Source organism: Meleagris gallopavo, chromosome 4 (genome assembly GCF_000146605.3).
Source record: "Meleagris gallopavo isolate NT-WF06-2002-E0010 breed Aviagen turkey brand Nicholas breeding stock chromosome 4, Turkey_5.1, whole genome shotgun sequence".
In the NCBI taxonomy this organism is placed as follows: domain Eukaryota; kingdom Metazoa; phylum Chordata; class Aves; order Galliformes; family Phasianidae; genus Meleagris; species Meleagris gallopavo.
Window position 1 is genome coordinate 12,693,131 of NC_015014.2, and position 22,985 is coordinate 12,716,115.

Below are 22,985 nucleotides of genomic sequence, written 5' to 3' on the forward strand. Positions count from 1 at the left end.
AAAAAAAGTAAGAAAGTTCTTTTTATGACACTGCCCATCTGTTGCTCTTCATTAGTAATCTCTCTCTCATTAACAGAACTCACTACAACACTTGAAAATTTAATTGGTGAAGATGGAGGCTGCCAAAAGTGAAAAGAAGGGGTATTTATCATGATACTTTTCAGCATTTTTCTCTACATCAGACATCATCAAAAGCAGCGTTAGTCTAAACAATTTCATAAATTCCAGCTGAACACACCCTAAAGCTAGTTTTAATAGTTGAAAGAAAAGACTAATGGTCATCATATTTCATGATCCCTTCAATATTTCCCCACAGTATATGTTCTCTCAAACAATTATACTCAGTATGCATACTGCATTATTATATCAACATCTTAGTTATCCATCTCCCAAAGGTATTAGGAAAAAACACGTTAAAAGCCTCAAACTCAACCACTAATGCAACTAAATAACTACAAAACACATTTCAGCACTTTCCTAAGGAAGGACTGTAAGAGAAGATCAACAAAGTCAATAATTTCATACCTGTTCTAAGCTGTACTTAATTGACCATCATTTCCTATGGCTATAAATGTTTAGTAACTGAAAGACAATCTACTTTTAATGCTTTTGGTCACTGTACAATGAGAATAGTGAAGCAGGAAAAAAGATAGAAGCACTAAGCACAAATAGCTACACTGAAAAGCAACCATTTTAAGGAGACAAATAAGAAATCACATTTTACTCAAATACCATGTCTGATGTGGAAACTTCTTAGCTCATTACTTTTTCACCTACTTCCTTAATGGAATCTGTAAACACTCGGAAAAGTACTCGAGACAAAATGCATGTACTATATCCTTTCCTGAAATGATGCTTTCAGCATCATCTGAATTATTCTTTTGTATAGAACAGTACATTTCCTGTCGCTACTGTGCAACTCTATCATAAGCAAAATCATACCCCAGTCCTTTAAAGCATCAATTTTATATCATCAAGAAGTTTCACTGTCACATTATAAGTATACAAAGATCATTAGTTGAAAACATGAAGCAGTATTAGTATTAAAACCATTAAAACCACCCCTTCAGAAACAAACAATCTCCTTCAAGGTCTGTATTTTAACCTACTGTCATCCCATTTGAGTTAGACATTTCTATGCTGTTGTTTTTTTTAAATCTACTTTACAGCTTTCTTTTTTAATTAATCCTAACTAATGATCAGTCATGTGACACTAAAATTCAAATAAATCACTATCACATCTCCTTTGATGGGGAAATACATGTTGACAGAAAATCACAGCAAGCATTAGACTACAACCAGCAATGAGATAATTCTAGCAAAACAATCTTTAGTAACCTAGATCTACATGTACAGTTATTCCACCTCTGAATATATTTAGAAGTCTTTCATACTACTCAATCCTCTTTCTTCTTTTCTTAAAAAGAAGCCATGTCTCTCATTCTATGGCAATGTTAGATAAATATTGAAGATCCTTAAGTCCACACTGAACTTGGATTTTCAGGTGTCACCTCTGCCGATCAGTTATTTTTTCCATTTGTTTTTGGCTCCCTGCACGTTCTGAATATTCCTGATCAGATTTAATAGTTGAGGAGCTCATTATTTACCCTTGCCCATCTAAAACCCTTTTCTACAAGCATCAGCTAGTAGAAGCCAGCTTGAGAACAAATAAACTGAGGTAATTATTCTCACAGTGTGTTACAGACCAGTAGAACCCATTGTTAAAGAATGCTGCATTGCTTAAATGTAGGAGAAAGTGGAGATGGTACAAGGGTATGCAAGGAAAATTCACCGATATTTAGTAAAGTCACAAAGTCCATTCAACTTACAAAATATCCCACGTTGACAGCAGCGGGAAAGAGGAAAACACTCTTGGAGGAGTGTCATATATGCTTGCCCTATCTTATTCTTCTTGAGAATCTCTCTGCATCCACAGTTAGAGATAAAACAGAGTAAGGAGGGTAGACCCTTTAACTAACACAGTCATTTCTAAATTTTAATCACTCAAATGCCAGGATTTATTTATTTTTACAAATATTTGGATGCGTTGCAATTTCAAGTGCTTGCATGTACACAGCAATGTACAATTCATCCTCATCTGTACTCTTCTAGGAAAATAACTATAGAAAGAAGTATATTTCAAAGAATTAACCAAAAATACATATTCTTCAAGTTGTATGACAATATTTGTGAGCCTAATCCGTACTGATCTCACTGTTGAACAAATAAATATGCATCTCAAAAACATTTCAAAAAGTACCAAGAGATCAAAACTGCTCCATTTTCAAAAAATAGTACTACCATTGTTATTTACAAGTCATCCTTTATGTTTATATGTATACATACACACTCACACATACCCCTTATATAACTTCTCAGAAAAAAAATTGCCTGACAATACTAACATATTAACAATGACGAATTATATTTCATGTTTGAAATGCACACTCAAATGCAAGAGAAGACAGGCAGTCAATTGTTTCTTAATCCACACTTCCCATAAATCTGCTGAAGTTTTAAAAATTTATTTTGATTCTTAAACAAATGAGAAGGATGACTTCCGTAGTGACAACTATGAATGGAGCACTAAGGAGTAGGGTGGGAAAACGTGTTAACATATGACTAAGAGACATATTATATCCTAGACTAAAGGTCAAATCTGCGTGAAAAACATGTTCATAGAGAGATATTCTAATCTTTAAGTGTCTAAAGTAAACTATCAAGAACTTTTCAGCAGTGTTTGTACTTGGTGTCACCACTCTCTCAGCACCACATCCACTACAAGCATGAATGAACTCAGCAATAAAGAATATATAGCAAAAACTAGATTATATCTCAGCCGTGTTTTTCATAATTGAAAAAAGCTAGACTGCACATTAAGTAGAATATCTGACATCTGCAAACACATAACTTGTAGAGAGTTTGCTTAACATTTTTAAATCTACAAAGACACATTAAAAATGAAAAACAGTATGGAATAAGGAAAAACGTAACTAAGAACTCTATGCAACATTTTAATTTCAAATTAACACCTACTGAGTAGAGTACAAAAAAGCAAAATTTTGCAGGGATGAGACATTTTAAATGTAAGAGCAACCAGAAAACATATTTGAAGATGACGTTATTTAGAACAGTCATACGTGGATGCCCAAATAAAAGTGGAATTAACAAAAAAACAGTAACGGAAGAACAATCTGAAACTGATCGAGAAAAAAAAATAATTTAAGTAATTACATACACGCACCCTTCCATAGATAAACACATCACCGTTGCTGAATCTTGACATTTACAAAGAAAAGCAGTAGTCTGCAAAAATATTTACTGATGTTTTATCAGGGGAAAATTTATCAAACAGCTTTGAAGTTATCAAAATTTAAACAATGTCTCATGTATGAAAGCTGTAACATGGCATCAGCATAACAAGTAAAGAAATCAGACTAATCAATACCGAGGTTTTGATTGCAATAAGGATGATAAAAGTTACTCTAACCCTAGCCGGCTACAAGCTTTCAACTGATGATCATCATTATGCCTCTATCAGGGCTCCACATACTCAGGCTGAACAAATGCGTCCTATTAGTATATGGTCTGTCTGTTTGGCAACTCCAGTCTGAAGACAAATGGCAGCTGCTGCCCTTCAAGGTCTGAAGTCAAGTCCTCAGGGAGTCTAAAAGCCCAACTGGAAAAATCAAGGCCTGTTCATTAGAGACAGCTCCAGGGGAAACTTGCTAGGCTGCCATCAGAACTATATAAAAGAGCTAATTATTTTTATAAGACTTTTAAACTATCAAACACACTCACTTACAATAACAAGTATTTACTGCTGGCATTCCATTAAAAAAAAAATTAGACTTTTGTAAAAAAAAAAGAAAAAAATCAGCCAGTGAAGTCTTGGTATTCAAAAAATTAAAAAATCTTGTAGGAGAAAGTTGCATAAAAATCAATTAAACGAGACAGTTTCTCAAGGGGATACCTAACATCGAGGATTCAATTGCGGGGAAATATTCCAAAATACACTCAGATCTTACTAACGAACACTAAAAGTGAGTTGAGATTGCCTGTGTGACTCTCTGCCCCTGAAAAGAACAAGGAATGAAGAAAGGCGAGATCGCTCCTGCAGAACTGACTGAAAAGGACCTGCGAGGCGTATTTACTTGCTTTAAATCTGCGCCGTTAACCAACAACTGAACATGCAGAAGTACATAAATGTATTGATAAGTTTGTTAAAAAGATACAGGGCTCAGTTGGTATCAAACACCAAGACTGAACTAAAGGACTGAAAATCCACAGTGAGTTGTTCCAGTATTTTTCTCTTGATAAAACACAGAAGTAAAGCTTTTTATAACAACAGTTACTTTATAAAACGTACTCTACGGAGTTGTTAGAACATTTTTCACGTGTTTCACAACCACAAAGTCATTAACTATTTTAAACATGAAACTGAATCAAAGTTACACTGCAACATTTTTCCAGCTGTGCAGCATGACAAGAATGTATTGAACTCTAACAATACAACAGATCACTACCATAGAGTATTTATTGCATAGTATTTATTGCAAATGTTTTAAAAGTGTTATATGAAATTCATTAGTGTTCCTTAATCAATTCTTGGATCAACATGCATGTTAGCTTCCAACAGCCTAATTCAAAAAAGCAATTACAACCCCAGTCCTTATGTAAGAGGATGACAGAAAGAAACTAGGTTGAACCAGTTAAAAAGAACAAAAATGTAAAGAAAACAGATTAGGAATGATTTATACCAATGCCTAGTGCTGAAGTTAATTACAACTAACCCAATAAAATAGTTCCTTTATTATTGTACAGCAAGTAATAAACTGAGACACAGAAAACAGAACTCTTAGCTGACTTTTGCATGCTCAGTTCAATAGCACACTGCACTAAGAATTAAACAAGTAGTAAACAAGCCATACAGAAACAGCAGTTATTTAACTTAAAGCAGAAGACTCCCCTGCTGCTTAACCACTTGGGATATTCCATGTAAACAGAGCTTCCTATAAACTGGTATTACGTTGTTACTGGTAAATGCCTGAAATTACCTTATAATGAGAGTTTAATTTCAATACCTAAAGTTTGAGTTCACGTCACAGCAAGTTTTTATAGATTCTGAAAATAAATTATACACATACAGAGCTGGATTATTTCATACTTGTGTGCCGCATTGTTCAGTGAAATACTGAATAAGAAACTGTCAGCTTGTCAGACAATACCCTCTAAGCTATGAGATTACTTTTGAAGACAACTGCTGCCTTCTCTGCAAATTACAGAAGTCTATAATAAAAGCAAAGCCATACCACATAAAATACTGAAGTACACACAATCTTTTTAGAATTACATGCAGACATAAAATCTTGTTTTAAGTTGCTGTCGTCATCATTTATGGTGATATCAAATATTCTTCAAGAGGAATTTTAATAATAGAAGATCTTAACTTACTTAATCAAGAAGTCCTTAAAAATGATTGAAACACAACTGCACAAACAGAATGCTACCCGTAAAAAGCATCACAGCATTGAGCCTGCATATTACCAAAACTCATGACATTTATTTTTGTATCTGGTTTCAAAAAGACACGAGTACATATATGAAAAACCTTTATTACATGCATGGTGCAATCTAACTCATGACTTCATGTGTAAAATTACATCCCCAGAACTGATGTTGCATTACATGGGACAGTTAAGTCTCTAGTAAGCTCCAGTTCTTCTACATTCTCTCTAGAGCAAGAAACTGTAGAATCAAGAAAAATCAAGTGGGCCGATCACTGATTTCAGGTCCACATTTCTGACAGGAAGCAATTTGCTTGGGCAGCCTATCCCTTCCTCTCCCCCATGAGCAGGCTGTTGCCATGACTTCATGAAATGACATTAGGGGTCAGGTTTAAGTTCATCTAGCAGCAAACCTTTTCCTCTGTAGTTTCCTCCTCAGATTCTGTAACCAGCGGCTACTTTCAATGCAAAGATGAAAGGCAGAAGCTTATAGAAGAATAGGACAGAAATCTTAGACATTAATTAAGAAACTGAAGTACCAATCTTCTACAAAGAAAAGCAGAAATAGAAAACAAGAAACTACTTCACATGAAACGAGTCAGAAAAACAGAAGTGACAAAAAGGGACAACATAAGGAGAACAAAGAGAAGTGATACGAGCTTATTTTTTTTTCAAAATTATTAACTTAAATGCATATATGCACAAAGAAGAAAAATGAGCATGCATTTCTGCCATTACACTCCGCTTCCATACTACATTACTGTCCTCACTTGCCTGTCTTCTACATTCAGACTTGCTCCTTGTTTTGTGTATTCATTATTCCACTGTTACATTACACTCAGCATCTCAGTTCTAATCTCCTCTGCCTTTATGTATTGCTACGATAAACCTGATAAACAATTTTCTGCAAATCCTCCCGTGCACATACAAAGTAAATTGTCCAAAAATACAAGTACTACCATTTATATTTAGGCAGAAATAAAAATAAGTCTCTTTAAGTAAGTACTCAAACAGTACTGAGAAATTCAGCTCATTCTTCTGAATCAAAATTGACTCCAGAAGTAGGGCCTAAAAACTAAAATGTGAACCTCATGGCTACATTATCCAAATAACGAGCTTTTTCACTTGAGCAAAATCTCTTAAAATATTTGTACAGAGACCAGTGAATCATCAGCCTATCTGATGATTTTTCCAGTTGCCGAGAGACATAAAAAGGCACAAACAAGTTGCAAGTAAGCCTCAACTTTAGACTTTAACTGCACACCACCACAATGCAAAGCTCCTCCTGCCACAACTTTCAGTTCCCCAGATCTTTCTTCAACTCCTGCTTGGCAACAGCGAGATCAAAATGATTTGGCTTGTTAACATGAACAAAAAACATTCATGTATGTGTAATTAGTATGAAGCTTAAAAGACAAATGCTGCCACTCTCTGAACTTTCCACAATCTCACCCCCTACCCTCCACCAAACCTCTTTCCATGGTCTCAAATTAAACAGACTAGCTGTAAAACAGCAGGGTGTCAAATTAAGGCACGCTTTATTTTCAGAGGTCTCCACACTTCGCGGCTGACTTCCTGTCAGGAAGAGTTCCATTTCAGTGCAGAGCCCCATCAGCAGGGAGCTCACAGAATTAAGTGCCAGTTGATATTACTTTGTTTTGCATTTACCACCCATGAGAATATTGTTCAAAGATCTAGTTATAAAGTCAGCATGGTATCATCCTTCTGACTAGACTGCCAAGCCACAGGGTGTGCTCTTGCTGCACAAAACTCACCTTAAATGGTGGTGTTTTTTTAAGTCCTAGTGTGCTGGTGAAGCAACAGGATGCCTTTTTTCTTCAGAAAAGTCTTACTTCTGTAGCTAAATTATGTTCTTGTTAACATCTGTAGCATCTGCAGTGTATATTCATGAATGTGAAACTGACCTGTAACCTACCAGACTCCCAAAATTCACATTTAAGTTATACAATCTGCTCTCTTCCCTGAACATGAAAAAAATTACACATTAATCATACAAACTCTCAGCACAGTTTTAAGTTCTACAGGCTAATATTTTTAACTGAAGTGGACACATTTCCCATTCAACTGCTATCAACACCACCGTGTCCTGAATTCCTGACCAAATTTAAGTAATTTTCATTTCATAAGAGAAATTTTCTCAATAAAAGTCTCTAGTATCTGAAGAGCCCACAGAATAACTACTAAAGATAGCACTTAAAAAAAAATAAAGGAAGGGAAGGATATTCTTACTTTTTCCCCCCTCCAAATTTTTCTAATAGAAAGATTTACATTTTCATAAGATGACACTAGTAAGTTCATCTCTCTCCCTCCTCCAGCATAGCAAACTATTGCTAAGGGCTTTTGTGCCTTTCTTTCAACGCTATCTCTTATTCCTTCCTCTATCCAAAGTCTTCATGTCACTCTGACTTCTCCAAGTGAACTGTCCCAAGAATCAACTCATTACCCAAGTCCACACCAAAGCACCATGGCTTCACTGAAAATTACAGAGGGCATTTTCCAAATGGGGTCAAAATCAGATATCCAGACAAGCCAGGTGAAATAATTCTTTATCAGGAAGCCACCTCTATTGCTTTGATGATTATTTATGTCCAACACGCACAAATAACAAGCCCATTTAATAAAATATCAAATACCAAAATAACTCATATTTAGCAAGTATCAGATTTTCTTCTATTTTTCTCAAGCTAAATGTCACACTCCGTAGTTTTTGCCCACCTTACAATTCCATATCATATATTCCATCTCTAAATTGAGAAGTGAACAAACCTTTAATTTATCTCCTAGACTACAAAATATGGAAACATGTAAGGAAATAATGAGAAAGAAATAGTTAATGTATTTTAACTACTGTGACCACTACATGTTAGGATACAACTATACAGTGCTTACTACATCATTAATAGGCCACTTATTATTCACGTAGTATCGACAAATCATTCCCAATACATTCTAATCTATTTCCATAGTTAAAAGCAACAGCTCAGTTTAAATTATACACTTCTTTGATTTCTATTGTTAAGCAAACTGTCAATATACACCTGCTTTACAGACATGACAGAAACCAGTCCCTTTCTACCAGTTTATTTTTTAAAAAAAATTAAAATAGCGATGGACACAGTGGCTTTAAACTCCTAATCTGTAAACTATACTAACAGCAAACAGACCACATTACTGCCAAAGCCAACAACTACGCTAAGAAAAAAGACAACATTGAAACCATAAATGTAGCAAACAAAAATGGAATCCAACTAGTGTGTTCGTTACAGATTTTTTCAAAAACCCCTCGTTAGAAACTCCTATTTCATAGCTTAGAGTGGCTGTTCAGTTAATTCCATTGAATTCGATGCAGGTCTTTTTTTTTTTTTATTTTTTTTTAAAGGAAGATATGTTTCAAGCAATTTAGAAAAGAACAGGAATTCCAGTTAAGAGTGAAGTTCCAACAGTCAAGTTCTGCATTGTTCTGGATTTTCACACAATATATTACAATAGCCTAGTTCTGAAGAGACAAAGTCTACAATACCACTTAGGTCACAAAAAAACAATCCAGTGCTAATTCCAAATGTAATTTCAGCATAATTCAGTTCAAAGGAAAGGATTTAAATAAACAGAAACAGATGAAAATCCTATCAGAATGGTAAACTAGCAGGAAGGTTTCAGCCTCTACCACCATACCAACATCCACCTCTGACACTATTACGTTGTGGGTCAAGATAATAAAATAGGAGGCACTACTTTTGGAGCAGCCCTCATAATAACTAGGAGAATTTTTCAAGAGCTAAGAGCTCACTAAAATACTGCTGCACTAAAAATATCCTGAAGCAGCACTGCACATAAAAACTCAAAAGACATGGCCCAAATACTTGTCATCCAAAAGCACCTTAACGACAGGATAAGAGTCTTTCATTTTGCGTGCCAGTTACAGTGGTCGTGCATATTTGCTAAGAAACTGCCTTAGGAATCTTGCAACTACTACCCAAATAGCAATTAATAAAATGCCTGGCAACTCTGCGCTTTCATACACAGTTTTATTATTATGCCTTGCTCTATTTGGTACAGCATAGACCTGAGACAGCGTCAGAATCTAAACAGTCAGTAGCTGAATAAGATGATACTGAGTAGTCTTGCTTCCTTCCCCAGGCATTTCATCCCTACAGAAAGCTAGGCTGACAGATTTTCTTTCAATCTTCCAATTAATCAAAACAGCACAAACCAACTAACTTACAATACAAAGTCACTGGCACACCTGAGGATGATGCATTTTTCTGGGTACCTCTCTCAGCTTTAGCTCTCAGGCTGAAGTGGAAACACTGAATACTTCATAACATAGCAAAGAAAGTTAACAACACAAAGTAAACACCTATGGGCATGACTGATCCAGCATCTTACTCTGAACATCACAATTTAGACTTTGGGAAGTCCTTTTTCCTATTTTATCTGTTATGTCATTAATCTTTACTATTTGCCTAACCAAGTTTTGTTTCTAATTATTTTAATCATAAGGCAAATTAGCGCTCGAGGTATAGTGGTTGTGCTTTGCTTTCTTTTTAATCAAATACAGCTGCATTCATTATTTTTTTTTTTTAATCAGAATTATGCTATCCAAACTGTAATCCTTAATAAGAAAAGATACAAACATAAACTCTTTCTTGTTCTAACAACTGGAAAAACTGCTACAGATTCTAAGTACTTTAAAACGAAATTAGAACTTGTACTGAAATGGACTGAAAGTCATTTGGCAGCAAAAAATCCTACAAAATTTGCCTTCTGCCTTCTGTACCAAGATGCACATGTTTTCAAATCATGGACCTAAAGGATTATTAGATCATTTTAAAACTAATTTTCAGCTATTAGAACACAATGTAATTAGATGGGAAATCAGCATCTTGATGATAATGTCATCACCGAACAAGTGGAGCACACAAAAAGAATTCAAACAGCACTTATTCCAGGATACAGTTAGAGTTTTGGTGCTTTCATTCGTTTCAGCTGCCATGGTATCATAGTGATGCAGCTCTACAGATAACCTACATCCAATTCAATTAAAACTTAATAACAATCGCTATAATTATCCATCAAATGAAATTGCACTTAAAAGTAAATTAGAAACCAGTGCAGATCACAATGCAACGCCATATGCTCTGTTATATTCTCTGCAACAATAACTGAAAACCACTCATCTTCTACAACACCTAAAAACTCTGAGTAATGAAAAGGTTTAGCTTTTTTTTTTTTTAGAACAGCGCAGAAATCTATTCCTGAGATTTTGGATCATTGATACAAACCTTTCTGTGTACAGAATATCCAGAAAATCCTAAAGATCCTATGATATTTTACAAACGTTTAAGCACAAGGGCAGAGGCGAAGAATGGTGCGCAAAAAGCGTGCAAAAAAAAAATCAAAATCTTAACTACCATAATATTATACTTTCTTGGGGTAAATGCTGCCCTACTGTTTGTTCGAGGGTGCACGACTGCATGGCACATGTCGATATTCTCCAAATAATTACGAGTCCTTAACAGAGTAAGAGATACGATGCCATTAACATACTTCCAGAGTATGAGTTTATGCTCCTCTCCTCCATCTCCCCATGAAAACTGTATTTGATGAAGGTTCGATAAAAATCCAATAGCTCCAACCATGCAGTCGTACCGCAATACACCACAGTCCTGTTTCCAGAAGATTAAATGCCTAGAGGTTTAATGTATCCAAATATTGGTCTTGCTTTTGCAAAACCTGTCCCTTGGAAACAATAGGGAGCAGAAGCTCTTTACTGAGCCCTGCCAGCAAGCAGGGTGTATCAAGGGATCAGTAGGGGGAGGAAGCATAAAAAGATGATGCAGTATTCATCAATTCTTATTTCCTAAACTTTTATGAACGTTGGATGGCTTACCACCAGTTACAGAAAAATATTTGAATCAGTTTGAATAAGTCTATTTTATGGTCTAGAAAACTTAGATGCACTCAAGTCAAAGACAAATCTGACAAAAAGAACCTAATTAGTTCTCTTACGTATATTCCAGTGACAGTTCAGTTCATCTACTAAAAAAAGGATAAAGAGTTTTTCGAGAATTGCCAATTCTTTAAATTAAAAAGCATCAAGGAATCATAGAGAACTTTATTCACCTTTTACTGTACCTTTTCACTCTGGATCTACAATAATAGAACAAACATTTCATGTACGTGAGTAACAGAAATATGTTTTAGAAACTTCATGAGAGAGTAGGGAAGGTGGCAGTTTTTCCTGTTTTGATGGAGTATTTCAAGGAAACAAGCGACAAACGAAAGGACACACAGTAGCATATTTACTTTATGAATGAACATACACATGCCCCTTTGAGTTTAGAGAAAAATCATTTTATATGAAAACGCTTTTTTCAAGGACGATATCAAGTTTCTCCAAGCAGAAGCCTTGCTTTACAATAGCATGCGAAGATCTTTACCATCCTGATGTCACTCATTTAAAAGGGATTTTAGACACAGGACCTCACTCATTTAGCTTGTTTAATCACCCCAACAGGATACCAGCCTAGACTACATGGTGCTTCTAGGTTCACTGTACTGTATGCATTTCTGATATATGGGAAAAGAATAGATGACCTGGCAGAAGGCTCAGACAATAACATGTGATTTACAGGACATGAATACAGCTACTATAAGATTTATCTGACAGCCCTCCCCGATAGTGGACTGTTGAGTATCCGATGGAATGATTTCTAGTCTGGAAAGTCTGCTACTGAGTAGCCATACACATTATTTATTTATTAGATGTTTTGGGTTGAAACCATTTTTAAATGATGCACTTCACAATGCCCAGCCATAAATTTCGTTTTAAACCCTGGAAGGGAGGTAGTGTTATTGGAATGTGTGTCAGACTGAATTAGGATGAGCAACACAACACTTTTATAAAGTAGCCTTGAATGCAACGTCGATTCTTTCAAAAATGATATTAATGTCAAATAAGCAGGAACACTTTGCAGTAATATTAAATGAAGGATTTCTTTATGATAGATTTATATAAATGTAAGTATACACACAGACACATGTCTGAAAACGTAGCGTGTCTATCAAAAACACACAACTGTTTTCACCTTAGAAACAGCCTTTTGTCTGCATCTCAAACCACTTGTTTCTCTTTTTACTTTCTCTAAACCAGAAAACAATACATCAAAATATAAAAACAAAAGCAAAACACAGTAGTGAAGTTTTTTTTTTAATGTGCCTGAATACACAAACTTCAAAGGAGAAAAATCATTAACACAGCGCCATAATACTTGGATGGAAATATCTTCTTAACATTTTTAATCACTTAACTGCAGGAGTTTGTGTTTTTATGGGGAAAAATTACTTGTGAGACTTTGTTGTTCTATTTTGAACCACTAAAAAAAAAAAGTATTTCAGACATAAATCTAAATAAACACATTTTAAAAGATAAATCAAGCGCTTACAACAAACATAGGATGTTTAAAACAAATTTTCAGAAAGAGGTTAACGTAAAAACACCAAAGAAATTAATCAGAACGGTCTTTCAGTTTCATAAAATGATGGCTGACAAATTTGTGAAGTTTTAAATCAAATTTGCAGATACTTACTTCGTAACTATGGCACATTATTTATGTGATTAAAAACTAGTTTTTGACCTGATCTTTTGATCTTTGGCACTTCATCCTCTCCATCTCCTCTTAAAAATTAATTAAAATTTTAGCAAAAGGATATCACTTCCCTTCCCACCCTATCTCGGTTAAAAAAAAAATAAAAAAAGGGAAAAAAAAAAAATCAATCAAGCTCAATCCCATTCTCCTCCCAGTATCTGTAAACCGTCGTCTTGAAATTCAATTTCATATCTCTCAAGCTTTCATGTAGCAAAAGACAGTTCACTTCTTAACAAAATAAATCACTTCTGTGATTGCCATGCTGACCTCTTTGAATTAGGAAAATTCAAAGTGAAAAATGTAATTATCACCCCAGAACAATCTGTATACATCTGGAGCTAATTTTAGATTCATTTCTCACATCATTTTTCATATTCTGCCAAAAACTACAGCTGCTATGCAACTTAAAAAGGATTCTAAGGTCTTTGTGACTTTATTGGTTTATTTCGACTATTTCACTAAGAACAACCTCAGTCTCAGCAACCAGCACTACTAAGCAATCACTATATCCTCAATTTGATTAAATTAGTATTAAATGGCACTATGACACGTATGACAAATAGATGCATTAGAGCACGTCATTTATTTCTTATCCCTTCCACTTCCCACAACCAAACAAGTGACGTACAGTAAGGACAACATGATTTTAAAAAAAGATTAGATTACCCTACCTAAAAAGAAGGAAAGGTTAATCATTAATTACTGAAACCAGGAGAAAGGATACCAAAATCTCATTTTTTAAATGGTAATACAACACTTTCAGACAAATATCTTGTACTCAGATAAGTTTAACACATTAATGAGCAACATTATAACTTGCATATGGATTTATTGATGGTGAAGAATCTTTTTTAATATATATCAGTAGCAAGTTCATGTTCTCTAGTTTAAGAATGCCTGCTTCCAGTGTTGCAGTATGTATAATAACCATTCCTAAATTCCAGAATTTCCACAAGGACTATAAAATTTCTTTCAGAATAAAAGCTTTCTTTTCTGAAGAAAATGAAAAACTAGAGGAGCAAATTCCTACATACATTCATTAGTAACAAGCTTACTAGAAAACATAACTACTCTTCACTAGTTCATTGTAAAATCTATTAGGTGTAATCTCCAGAAGTAACTGTTCTTATTGCATTTTATTGACAATGCAGACTACCGATTTTTCACACCTTCTATGATTCTTTCATTTGTATTCATGAAATGTCTATCAGCACACTCTAAATAAATTTGGCAATATAGGCACTAAAACGAATAAATCGATGTGAAGAAACATTAATTTTGCATTATCCTTATTCGTCAGGCAAGCAAACCATAAGGGTTGTAAATGAAGGTCAAAGGTTTTGAAATGGGTCAGAACCCTTGACCTCTAGACCAATACCATTCCCATTAAAAAAGGCTATTTTAAAGTTTTAAGTAGGGGAATTTACTACCAGAAAGGTATCATTTTTAAGGCACCAAAAGAAAGGCTCAATAAAAACATTCTTCCATTTAATTAGAAAAAGAAAGCAATAATCAAAAAGAAAATACAATTAATATAGCATATAACATTCCTTGATCATAACTTTGAGGAAGCTACTGGGCTCTGTGTCTTTTTCTACAAATTTAAGAATATGAAAATTGCATCTGAAATATCTGAAACTTCTTTGCTTTTAGAAATGGAGAAAGTACCAGTTGACAACCAGGATTTGCTTTTACATTTTCCTCCAATTCTTACTGCTCGTCAAATCAATTAAGAATGACAGGGTTTCAAAAGCATTTATCTCTCATTTCATAATCTCTACACAAAAGAAAAAATTCTGCTCATCCCAGAGGATTCAGCATGCCAAGATGCAGGTATCAATCTGTTTCTATATCCTTAATATCTCATTGATTCTATTTCATCTTGCAAAAATGACAGTATAGAAATACTTAGGCGTGTCAAACTCAAGGTTATATAAACACACAACAGCAAGGTAACATAAAACCTTTAGTATCTTCTCTCTCTGACCAAATGGCCAAAATTCCTATTAAAAAAACTTCTGCTTTTAGTAAGAGAACAGACCTTGCATGCAATAGTTTTTAAATAATTACAAAATTTTAAATTGAAAGCAAAATTTAAAGTAAAATTTCCATAGCAATTTCCATTGTGTTCCAAGAACAATTCAGATATTACATAGATCTCACCTGTGAGCAAAGAAGCATCACCAGCTCCACAACTGAACTGCTAGATTTCATACACACAAGGCCTACAAAAGGAAAAATAAAAATGTTACACATAAATGCACGCTTATTTGGTATCATTTGTTAACACAAAATAGTGCAATGTGCAATAGAATCCTCCCAACAATAAAAGAAAGCTGACATTCTCATACCACTTACAGCAGAATTTTGTACTTTATCAGCATTAAATAAAACTTTGTGAGAGAGACCATACATTTCATGCTTTGCATCTAAGGATGCAGCTAATAGTAATACATTACCTCCATTATTGAGAGTTTCATAAATGCTTGAATTTCAAAATGATCAGAAGCACGTTTAACATATGTTATATTAAATCCACTGTATCTACATTTTGCTACCTCTTGAAGGATTGGGTCATTATATATGCAGAGAAGGGAAATGGCTTTATGACCTTTGCTTTCTCCACTGCACGTTCTACATTCAGCCCCCAGCTATCAATCAAGTTTCCATTTTGTTTCATGGCAGCAGACATCCCAAACACTCTTATTAGTGCTTTGACCCCTGACCCCACACTAAACCTTAGCAGAAGTGCAAGCAGCAACTTATTATACATTCTCAATTGTTTATAAACTAATTTGACCACTGTTATTATTTGTATTTGCATAATGTTTTGGATTAGTCTATAACTGTTCTTTTGGCCCAAAAATGATTATTTGTTTATTTTTGCCTACTCAGACCAATCATTTTCTTGCTTTTTTTTTTTTCTAGCCTTCAAATCCACAATATAATATATATATATATATAATATATATTTCTCTATATATATCATCTATACTACAGTCAAAATATTTTCATAAAATCAGCAAGTTTGAAAAAGAAAATTTTGAAATCAGATTCTCCTTATCCACAGACAAAGAAAATACAAGTAGGATACTCATTTCCCTGGGTAAACAAATATTTCAGAAAAAATCTCTTTCTCCAGTTAAACTAAATCAAATTAATTTGCTCAGAAGGCATCGCCAATTAAAACGTTTATAAGCTAAGGCAATGTCCATATGTATAATCAAAAGTAGAACTCTATCCTGTTCAGTCTTACAGAGAATATTAGTGTGACAATTCCTAGGCTTTTCCCTGTCATAAAAGCCCTGGGAGGCAGGCAGGTATAACTCCTAAAATGCAAGTTTAATTCTTAAATCACTTCACTTCAGTGAAGTTAAACAACATGAAGTCTGATAGAAACACTTATCTGTATTTGATACTCTAACTGTGCTTCTGGCAACAGTGACAGTATTCAGCACTATATGCAGAACGCCTGTCCAAATCTAGGAAATAAGCAAATTCAAAAACCTTACCAATTGCAGATATTGCTCAAATATAAGCCATCAACACAAGTTTATCAGCCATGAGCTTCCAGCATGCGAGTACTTAATTACTGGAAGTTACAACAAGCTCAGGGCCTAATTCAGTTCACTGCTGCAACTCGACAAAACCTGCAATTTCGCTCTAAAAATGGGTGGGCAAAACAGTTTTATATGATAAAAATACGAAAAATTTGAAACACTCATGTTCACTACTAAATCGATATTACTGCAGTAAATATGACTTTTTGAATTGACCTTTGCTTTACAGAACTCTGCATTGTTTTTAGGAAAAACAGAAACCCAACTGTAGAAAGAAAACTCAGTCCCTCTCAAGCTCAATCATTCAATCCTGGGAAAAGTCACTATTACTGCTGTACACTTGAATCTTTATCAGTTAAGAAGTGACAGACAATTCTTCTCAATGTATTCCTGTTACCTTCATTACTGCCCCTCCAATGAGAAACCAAAAGGACAGAAGACGATTCACATGTAAGAGACACATCATAATATCCTCTAACATAGTTTCCAATGTACCTGCTGTTATGGCAACACCATGAAAATGCAAGGATTTTCTACACTTAAGTTTTTAAATTCTATACTTAATTCTGGGTCAAAGTGTTGACCCCAACTCCTAGCTATCTTTCTAAAGCACACATGACATATTTCAGACATCAGTTTTTTGATACAATTCCCTGGAAGAATCAGAGAACTAGAATAGGACAGTAGTTGGTCTGACCAAATGCAACACAGGAAACTATCAGATAAGATGTAGGCAAAAAACTAGCACACAGACAGCAAAGATGAGGTGGTAGTGACAACAAACTCCAGCTGAGGAATAAAGACAGACGAAAGAAAAGGCAGCAAAATCCAGTGGACAGTTGTGTGGGAAGGCAGAAGCAAAGTCTCTAGGGCAGCAACAGCAGTGATAACAGACATTTTGAGTCTCTAAGATTTAAAAAAAAAAAAGTAATATATGCTTAATGGAAACTTACTTGTACCTTCTATCAGCAACTCCTGACCATGGCTGCCCAAAAGAGTTCGAGAAAGAAAGGGAGCAAAATCCACAAAAATCTCTCTCAGAAGTGGGGCAGCTTTTTCCAAAGCATGTTCAAGTCTGTCTGTAATACTAGTAAAAAGATACACATGATTAACAGAACAAAACACTGGAGAAATTCTGCAGAAAAGAGCACAGGATTTTGCCAGTGTGATACAGATGTATAAAAATGCATCAATAACCCAACACTTATATTCTCACCAGCCTTGATTAGGTACTGATCATCCAGAACATCCTAAAACAAAGAAGCTTAAGTGATTTTGATTAAAACGTGGAATTGGATTATCAACTGGAATATCAAAATGTAAGCCCCAGCACAGCTCTTCAGATGTTCAATTACAGAATTTACCTCATATTTGAAGCAGAATCCTCAGGCACTGAAGAAACTGTAGGGACAGATGGCAGTTTTGAATTAGATGAACGCCTTCCTACAAGAGAGAGTAATAAACTAATCATATAAGAAACACATAACAGAGGTAATACATCTGAATCAGACTTAAGTTTCACACTCCATAATGAGAAGCCATTGTTTTCAAGTACATGTGGGACTAGATAAACTCTTCGACCTCTCTGTACCACGAACCTTATTTGCCACAAGACCCTTATTTAATTGCATTTGTACTTACCAGATATTGCCCTAGTAAGCTTTTAAAATGTTGCTCTAGCAACAGAAAGTAATGCAAGGAAGCCTCTGCCAACTGCTTTACGGAGGAACTCAGACTAAACTGATCTTTTCTGGCCTTATCACCTACATGTCTCAATAAATTTAACAGTTGCAACCCTGAAACAGGGAGTGCATATAATGACTTAGATAACCTAATACTCCTATAATGCACTATTATACACTACTAATAATAAATTAATATATACTAATATAAAGCCAAATTGCAACATTTTAAAGCATCTCTTTTGGTTACTGGAAGTGCTGGAATTTTTAATTAACAGGAAACCCTTTATTTTCAGTTACCAATGTTACCAATACATCCGGTAAGGCAGAATACAAAACCAGTGAATCTAGTTTAAAGCTTTGCCACACAAGGATCCTGACAAAGACAGCTATGATAAAATTATCCATTGCACCACCAGCTTTATTAGCATGATGGCAACAGTATAACTTCATTTATGAGTTAACTGTTTCCCATTGATTATGCACAGGTTAATAGTGAAGACTGAATCTTTTATGTATCCTACACTTTAAAAAAAAACAAAAAAACAACGCAATTGTGTTCTGTCAAACTAACACTACATGGCTTCATCAGCAGGGTAGTAAATGTTGTCCAGTAAGTAAAGAGAAACACAAACTCCATACTGCAGTATGCTTTGGTATTAGCAGTGATGGAGAGAGGCTAAGCAGAACAGCCAGAGATTCCACAGGTATTTGCAGCCAGGACAGGAATGGTGAAACTCACAAAGCTTGCACTGCATTTCAAATTATAGAGAGGGATGAATCTTAGCAGACAGATTTCTGTGAAATTCTGAGGAAAATACCACTTCTAGTCCATCTGCAACCCTGTCTCTTCCCAACGTAAGGCCCTGTTTCCTCTCAGCGTGACAGTTACAGACTCCCACTGCAGCTGAAGTAGGGCAGCAGAGAGAAGCATGAAAGAAGAGTTTTACCATAGCAGTCCCCATATCTAGCTTAGCAAAGACTTGATCCGTCTTAGAACAATGACACAGCAGAAAAACTCCCAATCACCCTACATACACTGGTGTATGCTCAACTAAACACAACCTTTGTGCAACTATGCTGCAAAGACCTTGAAAATGCCAACCAAAAGGTGTCATCTACAACTTTTAAATGTTTTTCTACATGACTGAAGTGGAATAAATTTGTAAAATAAGGCAAAGCACACATCCTTGATATTAAGGTTATGTCCTGTCACATTTCAAACTTCTGCTCCAAAACATTGATAAATTATTCCCCAAGGATGTATTTTTCATTCTAATAGATGTTTGTCTCTAATCACATTATAAAGCTAACATAGAAACTAATTAATAAAACCAATGCATCAAAATTCTAAGTTCTCCTTTAATTTTTTCTTCATAGGTAGATTTCTGTGCAAATGCGAATCACTTACTCTTTTCATAAATTCAACATGAAGCTCCTATATTGACTTTTGTGTGGGATGACGGGGTCAGAAACAAATTTGGGTGGGCCATATAGAATGAGAGACAGAAGAGTATAGAACAAAGCATTAGGTTAAAGTAAGGTAAAATGTGAATCGTCTACGCGATCTTTCCAAAATAATGTATATAATCAAGGCAAATCAAGATCTCTCTTTTTAGAGGGACAGCTGGATTCATTGGGAGTAGCTAGAATATTTTTCAGTTTTGACTCTTAAGTACTTCTGATAACTAGTGCTCTTTTTTTTTTATTTTTAAAATTAAGTTTTACACAGACAGACCACCTAAATACATTTTGGACTTTCCAAAGAAGCAGAATTCAAATGATGTGCTGAAAATTAGCATGAAATTGACTTAAATAAATAAGCCAAAGATCACAGAAAGCAAAAAATAGAAATTAAAATAAATGAGCAATTCAAAAAATCTTAACAGGGTAGCGCATAACTACAGATAATAGCTACATACTGATAAAAGTACACAATGATTTTTTTTTTATACAGACATTCATACCTAAATAAACACAATACCTTTTCCCCCACTACCTCTTGGATTGAAACTTGAAAATAATTCATTTTAGTGATAAGTTTTATAATTTAACTATAATTCTCAGTTTTCCCTCCAAAGCCCAGCATCACTATACTCACTAAAAAAAAAAAGTGCTCCAACTTAATACATAAGTGCCTAGTGACAGACTTCAGCCCATACACTGTCTGTCTGCTGAAATTTGCACGCTGACTGGGGAAGTTTAACAGAATACAGGACTGACATTATATATAAAGCCTCCAAAATAAGGAAGTCCTCTCAACAAGTAGACTGCAACATATTTTGTTGTATAAAAGCATCCAGGTTTTTTACTGTAGATAAATCTGTGACCTGAAATCCACTAATCTTTGAGTATGTCAAAGTCATCAAAAGTAAAAGGAAAATCAAAAAAGGCTCTAGCAGTGCGGCAGGATGGCAGGAGTTTTACAGTTAAACGAGATGAAAGAAACTCAGTGCAGTATTTAGGCCACAAGTAGAATAACCGAGGGAAAAAAATCAAGGGAAACATCTGCTAAGACAATTAAAGGGCATAATAGCCATCATGAGGCTAATAAAGAGACATGCACGGAATACTCGGTAATCTATTTTTTCTAAAACACACAATAGCATTGGCAAAAATGGTGACAGGTAAAGGAACTCTCTGACAACAAGGAGAGAACGTTACTACTCTTTCTAGAAATCAAAACAAACTGCATAATAGAGAATGACTAGATCTAAACGTGTAAATGGAAAACCAATATATTTTAAGGTAATATCAACTTTAAAACACAGAACAAAAAAAGAGCACTGAAAATCTGAATTTGAAAAAGCTGAAGTCAGGAATCGAGGCATCTACACAAACTGATATTCTATTTTAAGCTTATGTAAGGATATTTATGGTTTAAATTTCCCCATATTTTTCATGACCTATATTCACATCTCAACCTCAGACACATTTCACTAAAAAGAGTGCATCTCCAATTTAACACAGCTGAGATTTTTAGATGTGATCAGTACACGTGGTATTCCCATTTAATTTTTGTTTTGTGAAAATATTTTTGACTTTGACTCCAAAATGGCTTTTTATTCCAATATTTTAGCTTAAAAAAAAAAAAAAAACTTCAGTAGCATATTTTCATCCACAACACACATGTGGGTAAGTGCAGTAGCTACTTCAAACATGTGGAACTAAACCAACTTATCTCTTCCTTATCCTTTCACTGATAAACTGGCTCCTTCAAACTGACAGTTTTACAGACATTAGCAAGGACATAAAAGAAAATGCAAATAGATCATCTGTCTAGCCCCCTTGCAGTGAAACCTTATTGTTTATTCAAGGTCCCCGAAGGTCTAAACAAATGATGTTTCCTGCAATAAAATATTGTTAAAGCAACTTCTTCTGTAAGATCTTAATGCTTTAGCTTAAGCATTTACAAAATACATGTGGGCAATATAGAAACAGCCCGTGACATACTTCAGTCTGGGAGGATGGAGACAACTTAAAAAACAAACAAATGACTTATTATACTTCTTAATTTTGCATAACAGATCTAACATACTGAAATATATCGATGCCTTTTAGGAAAGGAATATCTGGTAAAATAATGAGCTCATTCAAAAATACACTTCCAGGGCTGGAAGTGTAAAATGAAAGACTACAATGAAAGGTTTTTATAAGCTAATATAAGCGATCTGTTACCTAAACATGTCTGCAGGTTAAACCAAAACAGATTTCACAAAACAATGGTGCTCTCTGAAGAGAAGCTGTTCTAAAACTATTTTCATACTAGCATTAAAATATTTCACTGTATGTCATTAACATTTTAGATTATTTTCAAAGCGTCATTAAACTTGTTGGTAACTAGCATTCAACTAGTGTTACTGTCAAGTGGAAATGCTCTTTGAAATACTTATACTTCAATAGGTTTCTTGAATTACTACTGCACTGATGGTAACTCACTTCATGTGCACTTAAACTTGATCCTGTTTCCCACTTTACAGCAAGATGTGAAGATACTTTTACCTCTCTTTAAAAAAAAATCAATGAACACCATTCCTCTTTGCAAATCTGTGGGAGAAAATGTACATTTTCCAACATGTAGGATTAGGATGGAGTCATAACTTCTTTTTCAACCTCATGTTAGTGCTTATTTCCAGCTTCCTTCCAAGTACCCATGCCTGTTTTCACCTCAGCCTTTTAAATGGCCTTGTTTATAACTTCAGACTTTGAGGAGCAGATCATGCCTCTACTCAGGACAGGCAGACAGACAGGAGGCAGACAACAGAAACTGCATGGAACTTCTCAGTGCTTTCTATACTCGGGAGTGCCAGTGAGGAAAAGACACAATGCACATTTGCCTCTTACTTTCATACTCCTTCTTTGTAAAAATGACACTTAAACAAGCATTTTTCAATTATTCAAAAGCCTCAAAATCACACCATAACAGTAGTAACACACATATGCAATCCTTTAAGTATACAAATAGAGAAACTCAGCACCACAGAAAACAGCTGGAAAGCACACTGCCAAATCGTTCAGAAGTTCATCCTACTTCAGAACGTTACAACTGTAACTAAGATATTAAAA

The 22,985-nt window shown here is 34.8% G+C and overlaps 1 protein-coding gene across 1 annotated transcript in view; it reads right to left on the reverse strand.

Moving 5' to 3' along the window:
- The window catches only part of LRBA (LPS responsive beige-like anchor protein), a 368,564-nt gene that overhangs the window by 255,483 nt on the left and 90,096 nt on the right, over positions 1-22,985 (reverse strand). Inside the window, 3 exon segments of the mRNA XM_010709547.3 lie at positions 15,341-15,402; positions 17,691-17,824; positions 18,102-18,180. Coding sequence (XP_010707849.2) covers positions 15,341-15,402; positions 17,691-17,824; positions 18,102-18,180 — 275 coding nt within the window.